Here is a 16,537-nt window from a genome sequence, read left to right as displayed (position 1 = left end):
AGTGTTTTCTGTGGTGCAAGGTATCAACAATGAGCTATTATGTGTATCAGACCCTAATCAATGGACAGAATGCCTCATATGAAGTGAGCAGACCCCAAATATTTGTTGCTGAATGATGAATCAGTCAATGATATCATCTAGATCTTCCAGTCTTACTTGATTACTAACACACATTCCCATCCTGTTGTGCTGCCTTGCAGAATTGGGATGGAAACTGTCTTGCCTTTTGCCACTCAGATACTTCCATGTCAGCATTCCACCTATCCCAATTGTGATAAAAAAAAAACCCTGGAGAAGTTAAAAGTGCTCCTCACCAAGATTGGGCACTCCCATTCTTGACTTTTGGTATGTAAACATTTGCTTGAGATTTTGGTTCAATACCTCTTGGTTTTGATAAGAAATCTATCACCTGTTGTGCTGCCCAGAGCTTCAATGTAGCAAATAATTTCTGTCCTCAGAGAAGCTTGATATATGACATCAATGGTGAACCACAGTTTTTTGCATTAGCAAACTTTGAACTAAATTTTTCATTTTATTTATAAAGATAACACCCTGCCATTATAATAAGACACTAAGTAGAAAATTTTTTTGGAAACATATCTTTCTGTATGGAAAGATGTTTAGGTATATGTGATCATATATCAAAGTTTCAGCAGTTAGGAATTAATAAGTTTATTTTTTTTTCAAAAATACAATCACATAAAATCTCTTTGTATTATAAGTTGTGAAAAAAAGAAGCCATACCTTGTTATAATATCCACCAAGACTCTGTTGTATTCCTTGCATTCCAGGAGGTCCCTGTATTATAAACAAATCAAAGACAAACATGTAAACATTTACCAAAACAATGTGTATTTAAATAATATACCTAAGAACTCTTGAAATCACATAGTTAAGAAAAAGGAAGACTCTGTTTAGTCAAATATTCTAATAAAGAATTACATGAACATTAATTTATCATCAGGTTTCTAAAGGTTTTTCTAGGTTAAATCCTTCATAAATTCAAGAGAGATCCTAAGTGGAACCATGTTACATTTTGCTAGAAGGTCAACCATCAGCATATTCTTTATTAAATGGAATTGTGCCCATAAGACTCTTCTAGAGGCCGGGCGCGGTGGCTCACGCCTGTAATCCTAGCACTCTGGGAGGCCGAGGCGGGTGGATTGCTCAAGGTCAGGAGTTCGAGACCAGCCTGAGCGAGACCCCGTCTCTACTAAAAATAGAAAGACATTATATGGACACCTAAAAATCTATATAGAAAAACTTAGCCGGGCATAGTGGCGCATGCCTGTAGTCCCAGCTACTCGGGAGGCTGAGGCAGTAGGATCGCTTAAGCCGAGGAGTCTGAGGTTGCTGTGAGCTAAGCTGACGCCACGGCACTCACTCTAGCCTGGGCAACAAAGTGAGACTCTGTCTCAACCAAAAAAAAAAAAAAAAAGACTCTTCTAGAGAAGAGGTTGTAGCTTCAGTTTATTTTTGGCACTTCTCACAGGGCTTTTATCAATGTATTATAGAAATGTATGCCCCCACATGTTATTAACTTAGAAAATATGGGGGAAATATTTTTTTTCTATTGCTTTACTCTTTTGAGTAAAGGTATGAAAATGGGCAGTACATTCTGCTATAAAACCTCAGACTTAAGACATTTAAATATTGGTCATCTTTAGTTGACCTGGGAATATTTACTAAGCAGATGCTGAACTTGGGGTAGATAGGAAAGAAATAAAGACATAAGTCCTTCCCTAAAGCTTCTAGAAGGAGAGGAAGAGAAGGGTGGAGGAGAGAAAATGTTATGGAGGCAAAATTCATAACACTTTACCTTGGAAGGTAAGACACAGAAAGAGGACAATTGAGCAACTCAAACAGCACCATTACACAAAGATTATTTTTTAAAAAGGGAATGAAAGCTTTGAAAAGCAAAGAAAAATTTGAAGGACCAATCTCTAGCTGCAGTCACTGATGCAGGTAGCACCTTAGTTATATAAAAAGATAAATGTTGGTTAATATTTATGCCAGGTGTTTCTCATGAATGGCTTGTGACTGAAGACATCTTCTAATAGGAAGCCTTTGCATTGTGCCACTAAACATAAAGGGCACAGGATGTGGTGATGAATGCCTGGAAGCAGGTTGGTGTAATTCTTGAGAAAATAATGGGTCTCATGAGTAATGGAGCTGACTATGATTGGAAAGACAGACGATGCTGTTACCTTGCTGAAATAAAAACAGAGCTAATGTCAGAATTCTCATGGCATTATATACTTATGTTCGTTTCCCATCAGCCACTTTTTTTGTAAAATATTCTAGGTCAGTTAGGTGAAGTAATGAGGAAAGCAACCATCGAACTGGGGGTTGTTGCACAAAGTCTCAAGCTAAGAACATGCAAGTTAAGAACTCCTTCTTGAAACTCAGGTGGTGTGAGCTTCTACACATATTGATCCTTCTGCAAACATATAATGAGAAAAGGAAGAATTTTACACACCATATGTAGTAGCATCAACAGGTAGCTTAGAGGTATATGCATAGCAGGCGTTCAGTGAATCTGTGTTGATAAGGCCAAATAGATCAGAGAATAGTGATGGGGTGGGTAAATTTAGCTTAATACACATTAATTCACATTAAAAGTGAGAGTAGTAGTTATCGGGCTCCCAAATATAATAGAACAACGTCAAATAGAGCAGCAGAATCAATCAAATAATAATAGCAAACATTTATGTAGTGCTTATTGTGTGCCAGGCAGTATAGCAGGAGTTAACTAATTTAATTCCTACCATGACACCATGAGCAATGTTCCATCACTGTTTCTGATTCAAAGATGAAGAAAATGAGGGTTGGAAATTGTTTATTGGCCCAAGGTCACACCACTGGTAAGTAACAGGCCCAATATTTAACATCGGCATTGGGCCCAAAGTCAGCTCTCATCTACTCTACTCTCTTAATTTAAAGGCAGACTCTCAGCCTAACATCACTTTTGTAGTAATTTTTTTTTTTATCATGGTGTGTAATTTTTTTTATCATGCACAATTAATGTGTGCATTTATCATGGTAGTAATTTTTTTTATCATGCACAATTAATGTGTGCCTGAGAGAATGCTAGGTGATCACTCTTACATGTTCTACTCCCCTTACTGAAATTGAAAAAAAAAATCAACAAAAATTGTACTTAGTACTTCTGATGAGCATTGCACTGTCCTTAGTATAGGAGGTGAGGAGATAAAAGCTCTGCTTTTAGATGTATCCCTAATGGGCAGTCAACAAAAGCCCCTTCAACTTCTGTTTGCATCTCCCATCTATCTTCATACATGCTCTCAACTCATGACATGCTCTCAACTTATGCCTGAATATTCCATAATATGCCTCTCAATCCACCAATCCACCACTGTACTCAAAATGCATCCTATCTTTGTCTATAGAGGTTGGGAGAGCAGGTGGGTAAGGCCTTCAGGAGGAGCTGTGGGAGGCAGTAAGGAAAAGAAACAGGAGAGCAAAGAATGTGGTAGGAGTTGCATGACACAGAACAGGTTGCAGTATGGCTGAGGATAGTAAAAATAATAGAATGGTGATAATTTTTAAAGAATTGGTGAGAATTGAGTATGACTCTTTACAGACTGGTTATCTGTCCATAGAAGACAACTGCATTTCATAAACACAGTATATATTCCTCATCCAGGATGCTGATCCTGTTGTGCTTACCACTGGGGCTTGGGTGAGAGAATATGGGTGGCTCAGTGCAGCTGCTCCCGCTAAAAATAAAGGCAAGAGCACAACTCACTGAAAAGAGCCATGAGCCGATAGAAAATTTGAAAAATATTATTCAGATATCCACAAGATTAATAAACTCATAAATGTTACTCCTACATTTTCATATATTCTGTTGTTGCCATAAAATGTCATATCCACAAAGCAGTGCTCCAAATGGATTTGATCTGAAGTTTTAGGCCCTACTACTTAATCTCATGTTGAGCATTTAAGATGACATTTTCTTTATCATTCTTTTAGTCACTGGGATACTTTGGGTACTACAGATTCCAAGTTTAATGCAACAGAGATTTACAGCTAACAATCTACTCTGCAAGCAATACTTTATACAAACCCTCCTAGAAGGGTTAAAGGAAACTTGCAGAGACTAAAAGGAAACACCAGTAGGGTCTTCTGGAGTCTACCTCTACACTGACTGCACTGCAGTGCAGTGTAGCAGTGGCTCACTTGGTGGATGTTCTGAAACTGTCAGACGGAAACAATCTCAATCAAAGAATAGGGTAGTGACCATAAATAAACTCTATGCATATAAATGGCAAGAGCAACTCTCTGTTTACAGTTAGAAAAACTATACAGACCCTGTGGTCTTAGAATTGGTGGCTGTCCTAACGCCACAACCTCAAGAGATGTGCTATTATTCTATCTTCTATTCTGGTCTGAAACATGGCTGGAGAAGATGAAGGAGTTGTTTATTTCCAAGTTTAGTAAGAGATGTCATTCTTGTAGATTATTAATCAACTCTGAGGAAGAAGTTAAAGACCTGCGGTAAGTGACAGATCTCCCAGCATCACATGGTGTTAGTATTAATAGATGCAACAGGGCACTTGAGAGGTCACTTTCTCTGAGGTTTGCATTTATAAGGACCCATTGAAAAGACCTGGGCCCAGTGGAGAGAGATGCCAACTACAGAGGGCATGTCAGCCTTGGCTAATGCTCTTGGTAGCTCTCCTAGGAAAATTGGTTGAGGGTTTATGGAAAGGAAAAATGTCCCAGTATCTTGTTCATGACAGGGACCGACAGCATGGCTGTATACAAATCATAGCTACACAATGTCTATCTTCTATGGAGCTCTGCTTAATTCTATTTGTATTAGATTGGGAGATATAGGACATCTGGGTTAATGTGATGATTACACAATTATAGAGCATCTTATTAACAAAAATGCTAATGAACTCCAAGGAGACACACCTGTTCAGAACTCAACCATACTGATGTGTAATTATCTCAGAGGTCTGTAAACCTAGTATGGGCAGAGATCCTGATGTTGTTTCCTAGTGCAAAGAACCATACCTGGTGTGATGAAGTGAATTAAAGCTATTTGCAATTTGGAAAGTATATTCTTTCAGCAATAGTTGTAGTAGGATTTTAAAAGTTTTTGGCTAAACTCTTGCTGGAGGTAGAAAACAGAGAAATACCATGAATGTCTATCACTAGAGTTATCAGATGCATAGTGTAAAAATGAGCTGTTTGCATTATTATCTTTTAGTAGATGTCAGTTTTGGCACACATTCTCAAAGTTTAAAAGATAGGAAGAATTATTATTTTTCTAGATCTGTGAAAAATGATGTTGGAAATTTAATAGGGATTGCACTGAATCTGTAGATCACTTTGGGTAGTATGGACATTTTAACAATGTTGATTCCGCCGACCCATGAGCATGGTATGTTTTTCCATCTGTTTATGTCCTCTGCTATTTCCTTCCTCAGTGTTTTGTAGTTTTCCATATAGAGGTCTTTCACCTCCTTAGTTAAATATGCTCTTAGGTATTTCATTTTCTTTGTTGCCATTGTGAAAAGTTTTGAGTCTTTGATTTGGTTCTCAGCTTGACTGTTGTTGGTGTATAGGAATGCTACTGATTTGTGTACATTGATTTTGTAACCTGAGACTTTGCTGAATTTATTTATCAATTCCAGAAGTCTCTAGGCAGAATCTCTGGTCTTTTCTAGATATAAGATTATATCACCAGTAAAGAGTGATAGTTTGACCTCTTATGCCCCCATTTGGGTACCCTTGATTGCCTTCTTATGTCTGACCTTGTATAGCCAAAGTAATCTTAAGCAAAAAGAACAAATTGGGAGGCATCAATTTACCAGACTTCAAGCTATACTATAAGGCTATAATAACCAAAGCAGCATGGTACTGGCACAAGAACAGAGACATAGACCAATGGATCAGAACAGAGAACCCAGATATAAAACCATCCTCATATTGCAATCTGATCTTTGACAAACCAGACAAAAACATACAGTGGAGAAAAGAGTCCCTATGTAATAAATGGTGCTGGGAACATTGGATAGTCACATGTAGAAGACTGAAACAGAATCCGTACCTCTTACCTCTCACAAAAATCAACTCATGATGGATAACAGACTTAAGCCTAATGCATGAACCTATAAGAATTCTAGAAGAAAATATTGGAAAAACTCTTACAGACATCAGCCTAGGCAAAGAATTTATGAAGGAGACCCCAGAAGCAATCACGGCAACAACAAAATTAAATAAATGGGACATGATCAAATTAAAAAGTTTCTGCACAGCCAAGAAAACTACACTGTTGGTGGGACTGCAAACTAGTACAACCTCTATTGAAAGTAGCATGGAAATACCCCAAAGAACTAAAAGTAGAACTACTATTTGATCCAGCAATCCCACTATTGGGCATTTACTCAAAGGAAAAAAAGCCATTCTATGCAAACAACACCTGCACTCAAATGCTTACAGCAGCACAATTCACAATTGCAAAGACGTGGAAAAAACCCAAGTACCCATCAATACATGAGTGTATTAACAGAATGTGGTATATGTACACCATGGAGTACTACTCAGCCATAAAAAATGTATTGTATTAACCTACATGGAACTAGAGACCATTCTTCTAAGTGAAGTATCAAAAAAATGGAAAACAAGCACCACGTGTACTCACCATTAAATTGGAACTAATTGATCAACACTTATGTGCACATATGGAAGTAACATTCATCAGTCATCAAGCAGGTGGTGGGGGAAGGAGGGGATGGGTAAATTCACGCCTAATGGGTGTAATGCACACTGTCTGGGTGATGGGCACACTTATAACTTTGACTCAAACAGTACAAAAATAATTTATGTAACCAAAACGTTTGTACCCCTATAATATTCTGAAATAAAAAAAAAATAAAAAATAAAAAAATGATGGGCAGAGTTATTCTGTTAAAAATTGTACTTCTTTAGTCTTGGTCTTAGCTGCACTTTTACTCTTCAGCCAATACACCTTGTGTGCTTAGCTCAAAGAACCATATTTTTGCCTTACTGTTCTTTGCCATACACTCTATATGCAAGTCAGGGCTTGAGGTTTTGGATTCAGCTTTAGCATACCCTGCACATTGTGACTCAAGGTATCCACAGCTTCTCAGTCAACTCCTCTGCTCCCCCTCTGATTGTCACTCCTGAACTATTTTCCTTTCTCCCCTTTCTCTAAAAGTCCCCTGTAGTTCTTTATAACTCTGTCAATTGAGTCTCCTTCAGCCACCTGGGTGCCACTTATGCACCACAGCTCTTCAATCTCCTATTAGAAGCTCCTTTCAGGATTCACAAATACATATTTTCAGGTGACACACAACTGCCTATGGCCCAGTGAGTTTTCAATTAACTTCAGGAACAACCTTTGAAATACCAAAAACCTCTGTGAAGGAAGTTGTACTAACCAACTCTCTTAAAAGAATGCTCAAAAATAGCTTTGCTGTAAGAACAGATAGAAAGTTTGTTACTGCAAAGTCCTTTGGGCTAATTTTCAAGACACAGTTTCAATGTTCTAGTGGCTTGCAGAAAAAGCAGAGATCAGTAATTATTTTCCCCTTGGTATTTAAAAAAAAATCATTAGGAAGCCTAAACTCAGACATAGGAATGGTGAGATGGAGCAACAATAATGGTTGGAAAAGCTAATATCAAATGAGGTTTTCTCTCCTTTATGTTTCCATATATAGCACATCGTACATAACTCAATAAAGCACATTTGCACTGATATTAGTGGCTTGTGTACATGCCTGGATTCCTCATTGAAATGAAAACTTCTTGAGGGCAAGGAGTTTCAATCCTTTCAAATTTACCAGGCTGTGTTATGTAGTAACTTCCCAACTCTCCCCATGCCCCAACACTAAATGTTTGCTGAATTCAATAGAATCATTGCTTTTACAAGAAAAAAGTCTTTAGATATAGTCTATTTTTTGCGTGTTAGTTTTGGTTTTAGTTAGAAATGGTATCATACAGAGCAAAGGGCTTGCTGCTTTTAAATTTACAGAAGACAGGGCTGACAGAAATAGATTAATCTAAGAATCTGGCTAGTTAATTCAAAGAAAAGCTATCATAAGCTCTAGCTAAGTAGAAAAGAGCTCACGGATGGATTTTTGACCAGAATTACGACATAAAAAGTTATACCGTAACTCTGAGAAAAAAAAAATCAATAATGCTTTTTAGATAGAAAATATTTGAGAAATCAATTCCTTTTATAAAAAATCAATCCTTTTATTTGTCTTAATATTATTATAAATGATTTTTTCAGTGTCTTTTGGGATTTAATTATGTTGGACAGTTGTAATTATATAATGTATTATTTTTCTGAGAATGTTTCTGCTACAAATTTTTAGTGACCAAGGAAATGCCAACACTTCCTTCTCACCAAAAAAAAAAAAAAAAAAAAAAATTACTGTAAACTTTTAACCTACAAAATATGATTCCTGAAGCCAGGAGAAGATTCACTAAGCATTTATATTATGTTTACATTTCAACATAGAGATCTCAAGCTTTCATATTTGGGCCAACCTAGGGAACAAAGGGCAAGATTGCACACGTTAAGTAAGATGTTTAGGTTCCTGGGAGGAGCTCTTTTTCCCTGAAATATCTCACTCACTCTCTGGTTTATGTTTAAAATGTTCTAAAGATAGTCTTATTTATCTGGTGTTAGGTTTTATCACCAGCTCAAATACAAATGTTCCTCAAAGATGTAATACTAATGCTTCACATTTACACAGCTCAGGATAATTCTAAAAGTATTTTCACTTATATTTTCTTGGAAGGAAGGGTAATGGGATAGTAACACATATTATCTTATTCAATTCTCATGATAACTAAGTGAAGTGGGCACTAATATATTCTCCATTGGATAGATGGGAAAACCAAGAGATTTTTTTCCCCCAAAGCACACAATAAACAAATGGTAGAACCAAGTCCAAAGTCATTCCCACTCTGAATATATTATTCATTGTATTGTTCATTAAATATTTCCCAAGAGCAAGGAGGGTGGGACAGGAAAGGAGAAGAACAAAGGTTGGCACGTGAGGAGTAGGGATTGGAGAAGATAGCGCCAAGAAAGGAGCGGGAGGCTGAGGAGCCTGCAGACTATACCACCACTGGGTCCAAGGCTCTCACTTCCCGGCATGAGGCTCTGAGAAGTGAAGTTACTTCTTTTGAGCCAAGGCTTAGGGTTAAAGTCCATTGTAAGCAGTGGGAACTCAAATGGGAACACGCTCATGGAAAATTCAGGTTTCAGTGCAATTAGAAGGATATCTGTCATTCGTTGGCCAAAACACAAAAACACAGTCATGAAATTTGAAGCGCTCTCATGTTTACATAGATGGTTTCACACTGAAAACTCAATCTAACGAGTTTTGCCAGATGATAAATATGTCAATGCATATATTTTGGCCAACATTCTTAGTGGGTGAAGTTTCTTTATAAAGACTTGGACAGAAGAAAATAGAAGGGAGGTGAGCAAACAGATAAAAGAAAAAGTTACATGTGGATGATAATAAAGAATTAGAGAAAGTATCAATCTTTTTGCCTTGGAAATGCTAGGTCCTAAATCCTGGGAAAGAAAAACAATAATGATAAGAAGATGGCAAAGAATGATAAAATGGGGATGTTTATAACAGTAATATTAATGAGTAATAGTTATTCTTTGAAAGTAATAACTGTGTGACAGGTAAATATATTATTGTGTTCAACTCTTACAATGATCCAATGAGGCGGTGTTATCCTTATTTCACACATAACAAAAGGTTAAATATCTTACCCAATCTCATACAACTAGTGGACAAGAACTAGGTTTCAGCCCAGCTCTGTCTGCCCCCACCAGGTTGATTTAACTCTGTCCCTTAAACTGCCTCACAATGAGAAGGATTATAGGAAAATAAAATATCAGTTATCTTAAAGCTGGTTAAAAAAAATCAAGAGCATTCTGTAGCAAAAGATCACGGGATTCCTTAATGAGATACAGAATCAATAAAGGCCAAGCAAAGAGAGGTCTGACACATGGTGTAAATATGCATTTTCAAAGACTTGGATGCAAGAAGGCATGAAAAGGAAAGTGACCACAATGGGAAGAGGGTAAGGATAAGAGAGAGGAACAACATGGAGATAGAGAGAAATTTAAAATCATGGAGGGCTTAGATTAGAGAGAGAGAAGGAGAAAGAAACAAGCAAAGTTAGTCTAAGAAGGAAAAGAAGGAAGTCAGCAATCTTGATCACCATCTTAAGTAACCCTTGAGGTTCCAATAAGTCCAAATGAGGGGTAAAGGGGTTTAGCATTTATGAGATGGTTCAAGAAAAGGAAAATAAACATGGTCAAAGGAGGTGGGAAAAAAGACTAGCTAACCAAGAGAGCATATTGCTTGGGGATAGTTTTGATGGACTGAAACTCCCATGAGCATGAAATTGCAGTGAAGAACAGTTGTGGGAAAGTTGTCACACTCAGAGAGAATGAAATATCCTTCCCATAAGACTACAATAGTGCCATTGTATTCTATTGTGGAGGAGAGATTTGTGTATCACCATAATGGGAATCTCAAGGATTTTTTAAGTGACACAATATACTTGGTTAAGCATTTGTCAAGGACATCTTTTGGGGACTTCCTCTACAAAAGGTAAGGGCAGTTTCATCGGAAGCCTGCAGCCGCATGCTTATTCTTGATTATCCGAAAATTCTGAGTAGTACTGTGATCCATGATCTTCTCTTGTCTCAGCCAGGTTTTCCTCCACAATGCATATACCTGCACCATACTTTGAAAGATCTATAGCTCCGAAGTGTCTCGGTCTAAGATATAGCCAGCATCCCTGGTTCACGAGTTCAGAGGCAGTGCGATTAACAGGTGAAGGATTGCAGCAAAGGCAGCTTCTGGATCTTGAATGAGAATTTTTCACATCTGCCACTTTGGACATTTTTCAAACCCGTTCCCCTGTGTATTCCAGGAAAGTGCTCACTTGAGCTGGGCTTGTCTGCTTTTGGCCTGCATACTGAGCTGTGTAATTGAGGGAACTCAAGCATAGGCAGTTTATGGTTGTATGAATAAGCAAAATACTCAATATGTGACCTGATTGTTTTCCAAAATTGCACAGTCCCTGGTTTCACTTGTCATTTTGGAACAGGAGTGGGAGGATGAGACTGTGACAGTGAACGCATTCAATGGGTATAATTAACCCATTTCATAAAAGCAGATTTTCTAAATTATGCTATGAAGCTCGTTGGTTTTTAACACTTTATTTTCCAAGGCAGAAAACCATAATTTTTAAAGGCCTTTATTTTCCCAGATATCAACCTAATTGGTTTAAAACCCATGCCTTATTGATAAAGTGGGACATTTTGACTGATTTCCATCGTATGATGTTTAGGAAAAAAAATGATTCCTTCCCTAATGCTGCCATTCTGCTTATCCACCCATAAAATGTTTCATACTCATCTCTCCCCAGTATGTCCTGCAAAAGGAAAAATAGTATTTGTCAGCTTCCTGCAATATAAGGAACAGCGGGAATCTTTAGAGTGCCTTGCCACCCACAGAAACAGCATCAATGACCCAGCACAAGATGACAAAAGCCACGGGGGCATGAGAACTAGCAAGGAGGGGTATGCATGAGACAAATTACTTGTATCCAGTGGTGTCCGCAAAATATCATCACCAATAAAAACCCTACCTTGGGAACAACTATGCCTCCATCCTCTTGTCTGACCGCAAGAATTTCTCAATATGCCACCGAAATCAGGAGGAAAGTTGGCTTATGCAGACCTCACAGGCAGTCCGCACCTATCAATGTTCTGAGTTTTCATTTACTGTAATTAAGTGATAACATTCGCTCTCTTTAAAAGTGTTGGTAGAATAACAATGCTTCCTGAGCAGAGAAAATGCAATTTCCAAGGCATACTTCTGGGACTTAACCAGGCTGATGGCCTTGGCTTATACATTGCCAAGTTACTTAGAGGCCAAGAACATGTGCAAAATCCAAATAGCTGGGGACATTCTGGACGACCCTGCAAAAGGCAAAATAAAGGATCTGTAGGTTTTGTTTTGGGGTGATTGTAGCCTTCACTTTCAACTCAAATGTGTGATATCAAGGTTTCCCTCTGATCTGTAGGTTGTAACTAATGATAAATCTACAAATGACAATTCTTGGCTCAGCTGAACCCCATGGTTACAGAGAGTGCACTCAGGGAAGTTCTAAAAAACATCATTTTAGTTTTAAAACACCTAGTCCCATTCCACAAAGTATTTCAGTCAAAGGAAAAGATACTGATGATATTGGCCACTGAAGAAGTAATCAGTGATATTGGTTTTCTTATTTCTTAAAATGAATTTGAAATATTTTAAATGTGCTGAAAATTATAGAAAATAATATGATAAATTCCCATGAATCCACAATACGATGTTGTCAGATAGTAACAATTTGTCATATTGGCTTCAGAAATTTTTATTTTTTAATAAAATCATTGCAGATATAACTGAAGTCCCTTCAGATCTTATTTTCTACCAAATTTCCTTCCATGTTTTAGGTCCCCTAGACAATACTGAAGACTTGTTGCTTCTCTAGTTACACAATTTATTTTAGTCTTTTCTTTGACCATACCAAACCATAGTTATTGTTGTGCAGAGAAACATGACTGCACACATTTAGCTGAACCCTTTATTCATCAGGGCCCAGAGTCTTCTTATTGTTAAAACGAAAATGATATTTTTTTCCCTACCTCAAAAAGTTATATGCGATAAAATCACACAATATTGTATCGAGATCCTTCTGGACACTATATCATCCAATGTAAACTATAAGATTATTTAGGAAACAAGTATCCCTTTCTGAACATTAAGGTTCTAACAAATCTGATTGGCCTTTGACATCTCAAACCTTCATGTTTACCCAACACAAAGAAATGGTATTTATCCATTTCTGGGCACTGGCCTAACTAATTACAAGTTTGGTCACCATATATCAAGGATTTCAAATATTCTGTCTCATTATTGCTATGAATAACACGCGTATTTTAATAGTCGGTTTCAATAACATGAGACAAGATGAAAAAAGTAGTCAGTGACTGTATGCAGATAATATCCTTTTCCATAAGAATGTAAATACAATTAGTAAAAAACTTAGGAAGTCAGAAAATGGCAAATAATGTCCCGCTGCTGCTGTTCATTAGGAGAAAAGAGAGAAATAATTAGAAAATCAAACCCAAGTGCTAGTTTTCAAAATCTCAACCTAAGACCCTAAGCTGCCTCATACACATGCCTATGTATTCTGTGGTCACACAAGGTGACACTGGAATTTTAGCAATGTTGGCAACAGCTGTTTTGTCTGGGACCATTACCCCCTGGGGGACAAGTGGCAGTAAAAATGATTAACTGGCCATGTCTCCATTTTATAGGTCTTATGTGTCTATATTTTTAAATCTGAGGAAGTCATTTTTCCAAGAAATGAAATTACCATTCCCATTGACTTAAATAAATGGTTATGTTCATTTTCTCTGAAGATATTATCATTACAATGCATGACCTTTAGTCATTTAACAGAAGAGATTGAGGTTCCTTGCTCAAAGGAAAACTAAGAAACATGACAAAACCTTGATCAGTTCAAGGCTTCTAAAGGGGTATTAAGAATACGAATTGGATTCCCATTGAAACATGATGAGCCTCAACATGCATGGAGGCACGTTCAGGGTATTTTGTGGGTATTTTAACAAGAAATCAAATGTTTAAATCAGACATTCATTGTCACCTGCTTTATTCAGCAGTCTAAAATGTGGCTTGGGATACTAACTTGTTTTGGAGGTATACCTCGCTATATGCTGGAAACAAAAATTTTGCTCCTTCAGTTCCGTGCATAGTAAATAAAATTGGAGATGGAGGATATACATGTTAAGAATAGCGTTGGATAATGGGGTACATGTGCAGGAAGGCGTAAGTTCTATAATGTTTTGAGGGCAGGTATTTTCATTGCTATTACTATTCATCTGACCCAGCCTGTAGCCTATCAGAAAGGAAGCATCGGTTATTAATCCTTTGAATAAACTTTCCACCCCAATATTTCTTTCTACCTCCTCTCTAAGGTGGATAACGCTTAGATCTGGCCCTTTGAGGAAATCCTGCTATTTGCAACAACATGGACGAAACTGGACAACATTATGTTAAAAGAAATAGGCCAAGCACAGAAAGATAAATCTTGCATGTTCTCACTCATATGTGGGAGCCAAATATTAAAACCACTGATCTCATGGAGACAGAGGGTAGAATGATGGTTACCAGAGACTGAGAAGGGTAGTGGGGAGGGGAGGTGGAGGGGGAGATGGTTAATGGGTGCAATAATATAGTTAGATAGAATGAACAATATTTGATAGCATAACAAAGTGACTATCATCAAAAGTTAGGGTATACTTAAAATAACTCAAACAATGGAACTGGGATATTCCTAGCACAAAGAAATAGTAAGTCCCAGAGGTGATGGAGACCCCATTACCCTGATCTGACTACTTCACATTGTCTGCCTGTGTCAAAACATCACATGTACCCCATAAATATATAGAACTGTATGTACCCCTAATAATTAAAAATTAAAGAAAAAGAAAGGAAGCATCAGGTTTAGCTGTGGAGAAAAGGAAAATATTAACTTATATGTGATGAAATTCTCCACCTTTAAAGACAAATATAAGATCCAGTGGATTCAGCCAGGACTGAAATTAAATGGGCTACAATCAAAGCATTATCAGTTCTCTTGCTTTCTCTCAGCAAACATGTATATTCCCGGTCTACTCAAAGACTAACAATGAGGGGCTAAAAATGATATTACTTTCAGAATAATTTATCTGAATCAGTTAGAATAGTAATTTTATTATATCAAAAAAAATCAACCCCCCTCAAGTGGAAACGCACACACTAAGGCTTACAAAAGGGAGAGGTAACTGGCTGATTATTTCACAGCCACTTCACTCCTCCACCCCATCCTGCTTCCACCCTCATAAGGCCCTGAGTGATAAAGCCACTCAGCTCTCAAACCTTTTCTTGCACTATTCTTCTCCTAGCTCCTCTATGTTTATTGAATACATCAAGCTTTTCCCCATCTCAAGCCCTTTGCATGTCCTGATATTTCTAAAAAACATAATTTTTGTTTTAAAACACCTAGTCCCATTCCACAAAGGATTTAGCCTCACCTGGCCAGCTCCTTTTCAAGGAATGTCATCTGCTCGGAGAGCCTCCCTGGACCACCTTAATGAGAGTAACACTTCTTCCTTCCAAATCATTATCACATTGCCCCGTTTATTTCCCCAAGAGCACCTCACACGAAACTGCAATGGTTTTGTCTATTTATTTAATTTCTTATTAATCAATGCTGTACTCCCCCATAATGGAGTAAGTTATTAAAGGTAGATAACCTTGTTTGTTTTGCTTTGTTTTTTTAACCACTGTACATTCAATGTTTGCAACAGTGATTAACACATGGTAGATGGTAAATAAGTATTTGTTAATTAAATGAATTCAATTTTACACCCTACATTGACTACTTTAACTATGTAAACTGCTGTATAATCCTAACCTTCAGAATTGTGCAATGATTCATGCTTTCAAAGTAAAAGAAGTTCTACATTGGAGTTAAAATTAAAATAGAAACACATGTTTTAAATCAGATTGCTGTTTTAGAAAAGCAGCACAAATTTTACTGGAGTAAGCTCCCACAAAAGTAATGCTGCAGAGTTGTATCAGTATTTTACAATAGATGGGCATTTTGGAGATTTGTGAATAAATATTTTTACCTTAAAAGAACATCAAACTGACATTGAAAATGACTGTTGATGAAATAGTATTTATACTTAAACTACAGGATAAGCAGAAAATGCAATAAAAACCTGAAAATAAATTTTGAAAATCATGTGGATATATAATTAATCCTCGAACACTGAAAAATTTCCATACCCGTGACATCCTCCAAAGGTCTGTGAAGTGTCATTCTTTGCCTAGAGCTTTTCTGATAGAAACAGTAGAGGGTGCTGCTGCCCCACGTTACAAATTTCTTGACTTCATTGTTTTTAACCTAAATTGCTATACACAGAAATGTGACACATGAGCCCACTGTTCAATTCTCATGCTACAATAATGAAACAATGCACAAAAACAATGCCGGGAGAAAAAAAATGAAAGAAAATCAAAAGCCCTGCCTGTAAGAGAAAGAAATAATAACACATTTTAAAATTAATGTGTTTCTTAATAAATGCTATTTACAGTGATGATGAATGAGAAGTAAAGTCAATGTCAAATGGGTAGGCTAATACCTACTTCCTTTAATGGCTCATTAGTTAAATTTTCCTGCTTTCTCTCCCGCTCCGCCTCATTTCCAGCTGTTTTCCTCTCTTTTCTAAAAAAACTAAAAACCAGAATATTTTGAAATAAACTAAGGCATTCCAAGTCTTCAGACTTTCCAAGTCTCATTATCACAACATAAGCCCACTAGTTTCCATTGCCTATGCTACTCAGATAACTAGAAGGATTTTTTTAAA

At 37.1% G+C, this 16,537-nt stretch overlaps 1 protein-coding gene across 1 annotated transcript in view; it reads right to left on the bottom strand.

Moving 5' to 3' along the window:
* The window catches only part of COL19A1 (collagen type XIX alpha 1 chain), a 293,777-nt gene that overhangs the window by 83,963 nt on the left and 193,277 nt on the right, over positions 1 to 16,537 (bottom strand). The window contains exon 16 of the mRNA XM_069489063.1: positions 745 to 798. Within this exon, the coding sequence (XP_069345164.1) occupies positions 745 to 798 (54 nt within the window). The remainder of the gene's footprint in view (positions 1 to 744; positions 799 to 16,537) is intronic.

This window comes from Eulemur rufifrons, chromosome 15 (genome assembly GCF_041146395.1).
Source record: "Eulemur rufifrons isolate Redbay chromosome 15, OSU_ERuf_1, whole genome shotgun sequence".
Taxonomy (NCBI): Eukaryota; Metazoa; Chordata; class Mammalia; order Primates; family Lemuridae; genus Eulemur; species Eulemur rufifrons.
The sequence above is the reverse complement of the archived record's forward strand: the minus strand, read 5'-3'. Positions and strand labels throughout refer to the sequence as shown.